This window comes from Leuresthes tenuis, unplaced genomic scaffold, assembly GCF_036924035.1.
Source record: "Leuresthes tenuis unplaced genomic scaffold, fLeuTen1.0.hap1 SCAF_18, whole genome shotgun sequence".
Classification (NCBI taxonomy): Eukaryota; Metazoa; Chordata; class Actinopteri; order Atheriniformes; family Atherinopsidae; genus Leuresthes; species Leuresthes tenuis.
Window position 1 is genome coordinate 9,736,745 of NW_027325372.1, and position 12,883 is coordinate 9,749,627.

General features: G+C 39.5%; 2 protein-coding genes across 2 annotated transcripts; both read right to left on the reverse strand.

The window, feature by feature from the left end:
* Window positions 1-779: 779 nt before the first annotated feature.
* On the reverse strand, window positions 780-7,591 carry ciarta (circadian associated repressor of transcription a). The gene is made up of 6 exons (XM_072370715.1): window positions 7,376-7,591; window positions 4,017-4,355; window positions 3,835-3,910; window positions 3,664-3,742; window positions 3,401-3,554; window positions 780-3,267 (listed from the first exon to the last, which is right to left on the reverse strand). The coding sequence occupies exons 2-6, from the start codon at window positions 4,353-4,355 to the stop codon at window positions 2,887-2,889; spliced, it is 1,029 nt and encodes a 342-aa protein (XP_072226816.1). The 5' UTR covers window positions 7,376-7,591; the 3' UTR covers window positions 780-2,886.
* Window positions 7,592-10,437: 2,846 nt separating this feature from the next.
* mrps21 (mitochondrial ribosomal protein S21) lies at window positions 10,438-11,732 on the reverse strand. Its single transcript, XM_072370561.1, has 2 exons — window positions 11,617-11,732; window positions 10,438-10,910 (listed from the first exon to the last, which is right to left on the reverse strand). The coding sequence occupies exons 1-2, from the start codon at window positions 11,697-11,699 to the stop codon at window positions 10,730-10,732; spliced, it is 264 nt and encodes an 87-aa protein (XP_072226662.1). The 5' UTR covers window positions 11,700-11,732; the 3' UTR covers window positions 10,438-10,729.
* Between the last annotated feature and the right edge of the window lie 1,151 nt (window positions 11,733-12,883).

Below are 12,883 nucleotides of genomic sequence, written 5' to 3' on the forward strand. Positions count from 1 at the left end.
TAGTGAGCACTTCCGCAAACACGACATGATTATGGCGCCACCCAGCGGCATGGAAGATAATAGCAAAGAGAGCCTACACACATTAATTGTTAGCTCCACCTGCTGCATGTAATGGTTATTGCCATAGACATATATATATATATATATATATATATATATATGTATATGTGTATGTATGTATATATGTCTATGGTTATTGCTCTGTTTTTTTTTTTTTGTTTAAAAAAAACGTGCCACATCTCTCCACTACAAATAAAAGTATTGCTTTAAAAACTATCCAACTAATCACGCACATATTATGAGCAAAATTGCCCCTTGATAATTATATTTAGATGACAATCGGTTAGAATAGAAACACAATCCAAGTGAAAGCCTGTGATGTTTCATGAGAAAACTGTGTAAGATTGATGTATTTAAAGGTATTTAAGGTTAAACCACTACCTTTCGAGTGGTCAGCTCTGCCTGCTGCTCTGCGCTGTAGATTTATTTTAATCTTTAGGTGATACACAAGCAAATTAAATTTCAAAGACTGTTAAGACCATAAAACAGATATTGTTGACATATTGATGACATATTGAGCAAGAAAATGACCGACTTGCTTGACGTATTTCATATGAGCTTGGATTGTTGAGTGTTTCGTTTAAAAAAAATGAAAAAGACAGTATTCTGAGTCATTTCAGTCTTTTAATATATAAAATATTCGCATTTAATAAATCGATCACCAGTAATGACAACGTCTTGAGAAACAACAAAATGAAAAACGAGACATTTTGCACACGTAAAACTGGAAAATAACAATTTTTACCTCCATTTCACAAGAGTGTAACTCAGCACAGTTAAAGTGCACCGTATGAGGCTACATTTTATCTACTAAAACAACGTTGTGCTAAAATATTGTTCTCTGCCTTGTGCCTACATTTCCCAATTTTAGATAACGGAACTCAGTGATGATAAAGCTTGAGAAACATCTACACAGAAGCACATTTGGTTTGCAGTGACACATATGGTGAAATCAGTTTTTTAACCATTGTTTAGTAAATGGTGATTTTTCGAATATCTTTTTTTTTTTTTTCTTTTTGTATGATTTAAAGTCAGGTAAGCGTGTGGTTACCTCTGTGTCCTTTAAGTAAGGCTGACTGGTGATGAATCACCAGAAATGAGACGTCATTCAACGTGAATGATACCTGATTTTAAATACGGTGGTACAAAACCCAAATTATATAAAAGAAAGAAAAGGAAATTATGTGTTCAGGAATGGAAATAGTTTAGATTGTCTTATCTCCACGATAGTTCGTGGTGCTTTACTCAACAGGGAAGCACTTGCAGCGATGCAAATTGTACAACAGCAGCTTAGCATTACAAATCTGTTTTGAACGAGGCACAGAGGTCGGTCTTTGTCCTCATTGTGTCACACTGGGTGTTGAACTTTCAATATATGTGACAAACCTGGTAAAAAGCTGCTTTAACTCTCGATCCCTTCATTGTTCCCTTCCCTGCACAGATCAGCCTAAAAGTCACTGATTCGAGTACCCCTCGAGACAGCTGATGGAATCAAAAAAACCTCATCTACTGCTTTTCATAAATAAATATCACAGCTCATCTGATGCTCACGGATGTGCAAAATGTCCTTATTGTTGTCCAAAGTGCAGTTGCATCAACACAAAATTCACACAAGCTTAAATACGTCAGTTTAACTTACATTAAACAGTGTAATAAAAAAAGTTTTTCCAAAAAAAAACAAAAACAAGGACCAACATTCAGCCAAACCAAGTATTTTCCATCTGCTCATCCAACTCTAAAGTCATCCATCGAGTCGGGTTTCAGTGTTTTACCCGAGCAATTATCCTTTTATCCTTCTTAATGTGTGTAGATTAAAACAAAGATGATGTTCGTGCATTAAGAAAAAAATAAATACTGACAATGTGATAACGCAAAATGGTTTTAGTTTGGCACATTGTGGCAGCGGCTACGAGTGTTTCTTGCATCCTACAATCGAGTAGCCGGAGAAGCTCTCCTGAAATCCGCTTTAAATCATCGGTTTGTCCTCTGTCACAGTGTTAGGCAGGAGTTGAGGCAAAGGTCTGATATGATTCGTCTGTCGGTGAGATTACACAAAACCTACCAAACTTGATCGGATAAACCTTTGTGTAAAGGCGGAGCATGGGCATAGGAAATACCCGTTTAATTGGTGTGACTCTTAGTCACTTCGATCATAAGAGAAAACATACTGAGAGCTTCTCTTGTTTTAAATGTGCTGCAGCTGACAGTTACTTTAACACAGTAAGCTGATGATTAAAGGTTAAGTTCAGTAAATACAACAAAACTGTGATGATGGCCATCTTAAAGGTACTGGAGGACTTGGTAAAACTGAATGAAACCCATTTTATTGTATTCAACATCATAAAAATTGCTTCAGTTTTAAACTAAACCATCTACAATCCTCTTTTTCTCGCTCGCTTTCATAAAGGCGACGTCTGTATTCTTTTACTTATGGTACGAAATCCTAAACTGCTACATTAAGGGCTGCCTTAACACGATATGAAAAGATGAAAAAAAAAAAACAGAGCACACATTGCTTTAACACACAACACATGTAAAATACTCCCAAGATCTCTTAACTTAATTATGCACACAAAAGTGAACCGCTTAAAAAACAAACACTTCCTGCTTACAACATAGTGCAAAATCCCTTTAAAACAACTGGATAGTTGGGGGTTAATGAGTGTCTCTCTGCATTTTTCCTCCTCTGGTTTAATGTGCTTTGCAGCCATGACAGACTGGCTCTTCGCCTAACTTCATGCTTATGTAATAAAGTCCGCCCCCTGCCTTTACTCTGGCCGGCACCCTGAGGCAACTCCATGTGAGCCCAAGGTCAGCTACCGCCAGTTAAGTTGAGCCAGTTGCAGCAATGGTGTTGCTTGAAGACACTGAGCAGTCCTGTGTAACTGGACTGCCACACGAGGAGAGATAAGAAATCTCAAGAGGCCTCCGATTCTCATTTTCACTTATGCTACATAAATCTGACGCTCCGCTTAAAGGGCCTCCGGTTCTGTCTGTAAACTCGAGTCCAGCTGTGCGGTTTTCTCCGGCAGGTTCAGCTGTTTCTTCCTCTGGAGTCTGTTTTTCAGGAGACAAAGAAAGACCCGTACAACTGGTGTCTAGTGAGGTGGCAGCGTGGCAGCTCTCATCTTTTCCATGTTGAAGGCGGTTGTGTTTGCTTGGACTCGTGTCAACATCGTCGGGGTCTGACCAGCTCAGCTTCCTCTTCTGCAACGGAAAAATGAAACCCAAAATCAATGACTGTGACACGGATCTTGCAGGAAGCGAGTTAAAACATATTGTTTGTGTTGTTGAACAGCTCTAGAAAATCCTTAGTTTGATAATATGGTAAAAAGCTCACCTTAACCGGCATGTGGAGCTGATTTTGACGCCAGTGTGGAGTGCGAGTGGGAATGGTGATCTGTTTTGGTGTGTCTATGGGCTTAAATGCGTTCTGAGGGAACCACATTCTGAGCAGCACCTCTATCTGCATCAGATTTTGCAGGTATTTCTCACTGTAGAAGAGAATAATCGAGGAGAAAGACTTAACATCCACGCTTAGTAGTAACAACAACATCCATATGTTCACTGCCAATAATATCAGGACACTTATGTTGGTCTTACCCCATTTCAGGTTTCTGCAGGACTCCAAGAATCCTCTGTAGTCTGTCTATGGCAACACTCTGCTGGAAACTGGTTAAACCTGTCAAAATACATAATCAAAATATCAATATATGTCGGGATAAGGGTTTAATTACACATGAAGATTGTGTTAGATATGACTCAGCCACATACCTCTGTCGAATCGCCCCGTCTTTAATCCACCGAGAAGCTCAAACAAAGGACGGATAAACCTGTGCAAATCAGCACACTGAAAAAGAGGGACAAAGACAAAGTTTTATTAAGACCACTGAACTGCTGTTCTTCTCATATGAACACTGAGACAAAGACAGCACTATCAGTTCAAGGCTGCTCACTTTCTGAGCGAAGGCCAGGTCCCCCGGTGTCACTGATGATGATCTGAGTGCAGCAGCTCCGGGAGCATCAGGGTGTTTAGCTTTGTGGCGGCAGAATTCAGACTGATCGCGCTCTATAGAGTGCAAGTGACCCAGATGAGGTGGGAAACTGAGGAAATTTCCCGACAGTGTAATTTCTTCGTCAGCTGAGAGGGATCCTTTCATTCCACCTTCCCCCTCTCCCTCTGAGAAGACGTCTGCCTCATCCTCAGTCTGCTCGCTCTCACTGTGGAGGATGCTCGAGGTGGAGGGCAGCGAGTCGTAAGACGGCCATTTGGAAGAACTGCCGAGTGAATTCATCTGTGGAGAAAAGAGGAATTAGACAGAGATAATGAATGCTTTTAGGGATAACTGTCCAAATTTACTGCATGGTACTTTGTAGTATCAGGTACTTTATCAAAGTAATATTAGATTATTGAATCAATCAACCCTTATTGCACAATAAATATTGTGAATTAACCTTACACGATCCATCCTGTAATCTATCATTAATCTTAGAGGTGTACTTTTCTTTAAAAGTTAGCCGAACGTTAGTTTATCAAACTGGAAGAAAGCAGAAAAAGGACCTGAACCTGATGTAAATCAACTCGTGTGGTGCCAGAATCCCTTATATTAATCATATACAGATTCGTTAACACAGGAGTTCCCTCAAAATACTGCCAAGCCCTGCAGTAGAAAAAGTGTGCATCTGTTGAAACCTCTATAGTATCTGTTATTTTGAAGGGTTTGGCTTGTCCTCCCAGCTTTGAAGATCTGAGAATTTTTGAGATTATGGTTAGATTAGGATAATGAACGGGATTAGGCATTAAGCCATGATAGGAGTGACGAGAACAGGAATTCTTTGTGTGAATAGTTTGTTTTTCCTCCACCACAGAGAATGTATTTACTTATAAAATACATGAGTGATAAGCCCAAAGAAACACTGAATTTTTGTGGCAAGCTTAACCATCCTCATCGGAGATGATGTTGTGATTTTAGTCACTGGCAATACAGTTTGTCCTCCTTCTCTCACTGGAAAGATGTAAATCACAGATCTACTGACAGATTGATCTAACAAAGGGTAAAGCAGGAGTATTTCTTTCTCAAAAAGTTGCGACACCAAGAAAATGTCCTGGTACGTCGGGGTGGGCGATACGACGATACTAAATCGTGAACGATTGCAACGTGAAGACGATCCGTAACGATCTGTCAAACTGCAACTAAAGTTGGATGAGCAAACTGCGTCTAGGGCACATTCTATAAATTGCAGTTCTATGCTGATGCAGCGACGCACCAGACGTATTACATCGTCAACCTGACCGACCAATCACAGCGAATTACGGGCAGTGACGCACTTTCTTACCCGCCTCCCTGTTTGTGTGTGTAGCAGTAGCTGCATGGAGCGCCATGACAGAAAGCCAAACAGAGGAGTTGGTCCCTAAAAAGAATTCCACCTCCATATATGGAACTGGTTAGGATTTTCCGCAACTGATCAAGCGCAAGCAAATGTAATTTGCAAAGTTTGCACAGAAACGGTTCGCACGTCTGTGGCAACACGACGAACCTGTTCTATCACTTGAAGAGGAAGCATCTCAAACAGTATGCTGAGAGCCAAACAGCGAGGGGCCCGGCAGCACCGCAGGTGGAGGCAGCAGGTAGCGTAAGACCAAAACAGACAACATTAACACAAGCATTTGACAAAGACAGTCCGTGTGACAAGTCAAGCAAGTGCTAGAAAGAGGTAACAGAAGCAGTTACCTTTTATCTTGCAAAAGATATGGTACCGTTCATGACGGTAGAAAAGGACGGGTTCGAACGTCTGCTTCAAGCCGAAAATACTTCTGCAACACTGTCTGTTTTTCACTTTTCAATTTAAGATTGTGATAAAATCTATATGTAGGGGTGACATATAGCCCGACTGCTGGGATAGGCTCCAGCCCACCCGCTACCCGATTAACGGACTGTCGGTATAGAAAATGGATGGATGGACATATAGCCCACCCCTACTGGCACGTTACCATGTTTTTGCAAGAGAGGTGCTTCAAACAGCTTAACAGATGCACATCGAGCTGCAACCTGCGGGCTGTGTCAAACACACGTGGCTTGATGTGAACCCCACTTTTGTTTGTAAAAGTTTTTAAAAAATAATAAAAAAAAACAATCCTAGGTGGTGTAAACATTTTTTTCTTGTTTGTTTATTTGAATCCACATATGTAACACAGGAACTCCTGGTGTTACTTTAACGTCCTTTATACATCTCCAGAGTTCTTATTTACATCTCCACTGATAATAAATACCACAGCATAAAGGCTACTCCCAGCGGACAGCATTGCTTTGGAAATTCAATCTCCAAAATATGTGTCTGAGAATCCGTACAACCAGATTGTGACCATATCCACGTGTCTTTTATCAGACATCTGTTGGCTCGATATAAAAATGCAAGCATGAACAGCAGAGCAAATCGGGATGGAAAAGTAAATCTAAACTGAATTTCTGCTTTGGCACAGACCAGGCAACCAAACTAGAGGTCTGAATATACCCATCAATAGAATTAGGAATACAAAAAAATCCAGGAGCTCCTTGTGAGTAAGTGCCACATACACATTCTAAAGGGGTTATTTTCCCCAGAAGGGACACACAAGAGCTTAAATGATGCCTCTGTGTGTACTAACTCATGTAGGACTATACTAAATAACATCTATGGGAGAGCTATCTGTTTTGCATTATATTCTAACAATATACATTTTGAACTGACACATGGTGCTTGAATCAGCATTAATTACTGCACTAATGGCACAAATATGTGGCAAAAAAATCCCCAAAATTCTAAAAAAAAAAAATATATATATATATATATAGGCGTCTGAATCTGTAAATTTCCAAAGAGGACCCCCCATCCAACCCACCCACTCACCCTGCCCGACATGAACACAGCTGTTCAAACCCAAACCTACGCCCATCTGTCAATGAAATGTCCACACAACTTTTGCGCGTGATCCAGTAAAAACGGGTTAAGTCATCTGAACACAGATGAGTGTTTTGATTTCCTTCTGTAACCTTGTGTTTAAACTGCTGTTCGGTTTAACAATAAAACTGCCGACAAAAAAAGTCTAACCGACACGTTTTAAAAGAGGCAATAACTGGCTTGATAGTGAACTATGTTCGTATCTTAGCTAAAAAAAAAAGCATAATAACAACATGTGGGATGGGCATGTGAAGTTAACTACTCATACTGTTGTACATTAAACGTATTATATATATATTATACGCTTAATGTACATCAGTATGAGATATATATATATATTTTAATAGAAAATAAAAAGTGAGTGGAGAGTACATACCTTTTTGTTGTCGACAACAAAATATCCTAAAAGCTGAGCAGTCAACGCTGTTTGAAGAAGTTAAAAAAGACCCGCAGAGAGAAGTTTAACGGACAGTTAACGGGACAGTTGTGACTCCTTTCCAGTTACCGCTCTGCCTCTTCCTGTTTCTGCTGTCCGTGCTTGTGTTTCGTTTACATGGAGAGATCCCCAACCTGTACAAAAGTACCCACACAGTCCAACGTACGCTACACGTGCTGAACGGGCAAGGAGCCGCGATTGGCTAAGGAGAGCGTTCTCATTGGCTGAGAGGTTCGCCCTATTAGCAGCATTCACGGCGCCGATTGGCTGGGACACGCAAGGCTCCCGCCGCACCTCTGACTACTGCACGTGTGGGTGGTGTGGCTCGCGGACGAGAGGAACAGCACGCGGCAGATGGCATATGTTTACAATTTTGCTATTCATAACGTCTCACATTTGGCCTGCTCTAGATATAATGCAACCGTAGTCTTATAAAAAGAGCAGATAATGTTTCTTTAACTTCTTCGTAGAGCCTATAAATGTTAGTATCATATTTACACATATCTACTCAGATCAGTCATATAATTTAGTTTTATATTAGTATTATTATGATAAACTGAGACAGCTATGAAAGACTGACATAAATTAACGATTGTGTTAATATAAAAGCAGCACATTTAACATACCTAGAGTTTCTGTTGAATGAATAATGACAAAGTTGTCTTTCATAGGCCGAAAACCAAGCACCACTCATTTATTTAGTCTCTAATTTAGGTCTGGACAGGGATTTTAAATAAATGCATAATATTCCCGTGATAACACGGCTTTGGCTCAAAATGTTAACACATACTTGAAGATATAGTCGCTCTTAGGGTATTAGGAGACATGGTTTCACAGACCTATTAAAGCCTTCAGAGACAAGGCTTGGAAGGCAGAGTTACATAATTACATAATAAGATAGGCTGGAGGAGTGAATCACGTCTTTAGTCACATGCAGAAGGGGATGCTACCAATCGGTGGATGAGGTAACAACACGGTTTGCTTATTACAAAAAAAAAAACAAATGTTTATAATCGCCACATTAATCAGTGAAGGATTCAGGAATGAGTGACAGATGGCAAACTGAAAGAAAGAGGGAGCGACACTGAACAGAGAGTGTCACCAGATCCAATTCTGGGTCTGGAGGACAGTCTCAGTTCAAACATCCTTATAGACGGGTCTTGAACAATGGTAATGGATTGTAATTGTCAACAGAGTGACTAAGCAGAACCCGTGTTTCATGGCAGACTGCACGGGGTCCTCATGCAAATCAGCAAATCAGTAATGATCTTTTTATGGTCCATTGTTACAACAGGCTTGACACGTTTTGGTTTTTTTTAAGTTTGCATAGGAACACTTTGTTCGATATCTTTTTTGATTGCAACACACCAGATACAGTAACCTTCCAACATCAACAGCCAGTCCTCTCAGCTGATAAAAGAGATCCTGTAAACGGTAGTTGACCGGTCGCTCTTGTTACAGACAGATGGGAGCTGCGTGTACCTCTCGATGCTCAGATTCTGGGTTGGAAGTTTGTCAATGAAAGTTAGAAGCGGGTTCTCTGTAAGTAATTATTGCATATAATGAGTAGGTTTCCAAGTGGCTTATTTTGAGCTGACAACACGAGGAAGGAGCAGAGACTGTGAACTGTAAATGTTGCCCAATAACCGGAAAAGTACCGTAGCTAATAGGATGGTGGCAGTGAGCTTATGTTGGGAGAGGGCCAATAAAAACATTTGCACATTTCCCAATTTTCCTGCACAGCCTACATTAAATGGACGGCTTCATTTCTATGATTAAAATGTTATTTCATAGCCATTTGAAAGAAGGAGAGCTGCTAAGCTATTAAAAGGGTCAACACAATATATTCTGATTAGCTTGTCATGCAGATAGTGTTGGTTTAATGAAGCAGTCTGACGTGTGCTCACTGCAGTGAAAATGTTCCCTTGACAGAATTATAACAGATTTATTTATTTTAAAAAGTAGTTAGTCACTGCTTAAATGCCTTTTCCTGAGAGACAGAACCCAGTTTTTGAAGGTCATCACCCCCAACACTCTTTACATACTTTTGAGTCTTTTCTCTAAATCTGTCAGAGCACATCTAAAAAAATACTAATAATTCAGAGGGAATATGTGACTAGGTCCCCTTACAATACAGCTGTCAGCATTTACGTTACAGTCTGATTAGGTCTCATGCTGCTAAATGATGACCAAAGGATTGTGCTGTAGCTCTAGAAATTCGGTAAGCAAAGACTCATTTAAGCCAAAATACTAAACAAGCAGGGAGCTAGGAAACAAGGCAACATGTCTGCCCAACGTAGTCCTGTTTACTACCTGTTGTTGTCTATAAATTGCAATGCCTATAATTGGTATTATGCCAGTATAAACCTTAAACTTGTGAATTTTACATTAAAGTAGCATGGAAATACAAATGTTTATCTAAATCTATCTTTTTCCCCTTATTCATCCAAACCAGAATAAGAAAGATGTCAGAGAAACTTCCAAAAACAAAACCCAAAATTATAGCTAGATGCCTCTGGAGATGACATGTTTAAATAGGTGATCTGATCCTTTTAAAAAAGTTATAGGTGAGGCCAATCACTCCTTCTCAGTATAAAATAAAGGTCATCTGCCTGAAGCTGCAGGACAGGATATAACCTCGTAGACAAGTAAGCGTGGCAAAAATGATCAACTCTGCCTCTGTGAGGAAAGCAAAAGCAAGTGCACACATTAAACCCCCCCCCCTTTGGTGAAAGCTTAAGCCTTAGGGTCTGACAGATATGGAAGGCTGGTGAGTCTCGCTTATGAAAATCTGTGTGGCAACATTAACGCCACACTGAGATAGTGACCATGAATTAATGTACAGCAACCTGCTGAGCTGAGACCACACACACTAAAACTTCTCAAGCATAGTTTGAACTTCTTAAAGAAAATGAGGTTGCATCAGAGTCGTTCTGAAGTCCCTCTGTGGGCAAATTCTCACCAGCTCATCTTTGTTGCTTAAATAAAGGTGTAACTATGACGAATTCTGGGCATTCATTTATTTGAAACATTGGAAATGCATGCATCTTATTTCCCCTTCTTGCCCTCTTCATGCCAAATTTAGTGAAGAAATTAACTTTACAATGTAAGCATATCTACAAACATTTACTTCCTTTTGCTATCGAAAAATGTGACAATCTGACAGCCACTTTCGTCAGTATTTCCTAAATTCCCTTCAGATGTAAAAGAGACACCACGTTGGTCTTGTTTCTTTCTTCCACTTTGCTCAGTAAATTCGTTGATAAAAGTCCTTTTTCAACACACTCCATCATCCTAGCAGCCGAGCCAGGGATCTTCTCGATTTGTCCTGGAGATGAAGGCAATTTTTCGGGCCATTTCCATGTGGTATATGCGCCTGCAGTTCTCGAAGTTCTTCCGCTGTCGCTCTCGGCAGGGCTTCTCAAAGTAGCGCTTGCGCTTCACTGTGTCAATAATCCCATCCTGATTCAGGATTCTGAAGAATGTGAGGAAAATGTGTGAATAGCTGGTTGTGGAAACACACCATTCAACAAGTAAACATAGAGGATAGAGAAAAAGGATTCCAGCGAACAATTCCTCTAAATTTCTGGGTTCTTATTCTATATTACATATAAATCTAAGCATTAAAAGACATTGTCCTGCATTGACTAACAGTACTGAAATGACGCTACTGAGCTGCTTCACCTGAAATAATACAATTTCTTGTTTGTTTTATAACGTTTTAATGAATACAAAGGAGTACTTCAATCAGAAAGGCATTTTAAAATGGAAACAGAATTAAGTTCCCTTAATTCAAACTCCATCAAGTTCTTACTGGTTTAAATGTAAATTTCTGTACATATTACCAGTGCAACTGAGAAAAGTTACATGTACACTTCACCACATACATACATATAATAATACATAATACACATACATATGATAATATCAATTACAAAAATGTTTCAACTTCATTCAGGTACAAATTGTGTGGCCTCTTTGACACTGTTGGTGTTCTACCTTTTTCTACCTCTGTATGTTCCTTAGAAACATAGAAACTCCATTAACGCTTGTTCTCACTGCGCAGCCGCAACTCTGTGACATTGAGCGGAAGGCTAACGTTGACCTAGCTTAAGTTAGCCTCTTATTCCCATAATAACCACAAACCCCGATTAAAAGTAATTTAAAATTGTAAGTTTGACCTGTTTAAAGTCTTGTATGCCGCATCGACGTTCCCATTTTCCACCATCACAGTCCTAGCTATGAAGCGAAGATGCCTCGCCATGATGACGCGGGTGCTCACTCAATTGTCATCCGGTTGCTAACGGCTAAGTGAAAAAAGGTTCCGGATGCAACAAGATTAACCAACGCTAGAGGACGCTTTACTCAATTGTAAACGTAAACTATTTACAACCCAGAACTGTTTAATACGTTTCAAAGAAGAACAGCTCGTTTAAACATAAATCTTTATTAGTTCAATTTACCTTGGTGTTGATAAATTTGTTATTTATTACTTTCCCATCACTTATGAACTTTATGCATGATTTTACAATTTAGGGCAATTTACCCCCTTAAAATATCACTTAAAAATCGAATGGATTTGAAACATGATCGCAAGTTCCCAAGTGCACGAGTAATTTTGATCCGTCGGTCGGGTTGCGGGGGGGCTGGAGCCTATTCCAGCTGCGACGACGACAGGTCGCCAGTCCATCACAGTCACACAACCACACACGCACCCAAGGACAATTTAGAGACACCAATTAACCTAACATGCATGTTTTGGATGGAGTACTCGGAGAGAACCCAAGTGTTAAACTAGTGTATTAATATTTTTTATACTAACTTTTGGGTCTGCATTTCCAATGCATTTTCTAAAATATTTGTTTTTTATAGTTTATAATAGAAAATACATTACTGTTAGACATATTGATAATGTCTAACAGTAATGTATTGGGTGTCCTGTTAACAGGGCACTTTTTAAACAAGGTTTGTCTCTTTGTTGCTTTTTCTATTATTATTTATCTTTATCTGTTATTCTATTGATGCAGCACTAACGCCAACTTTATATTTGTAGTAGAAATATATATATACATTAGTAAAAATATATTCAAAGTCTATAGAAGTTTGCCTAACACAAAGCAGTTCACTTATGAGCTGCAGAAATCAATAGTGTTTATATATTCATATCTATTCAGCTATGTTGTGGTATGTATTTGTTCACATGTGTTTTGGGAAGTCAGAATGCATGTTATAAAGTAAATTGAAGGCTTTAGATTTAGAGTTTTATCTTTACGTTTTCTACTGGCATAAAACCCCACAGCTTGGATCTCCTCAGATCAGGGAGGAATACGGCTATTATTATAGTCTGTATAAAGGGAGATAGCTTTTCGGGGTATCACAGATTTATCAGGCTACATCTGTTGTCATAGCAGCAGGGACCGCAGGGTCAGTGTTATTCTATCATCAAGG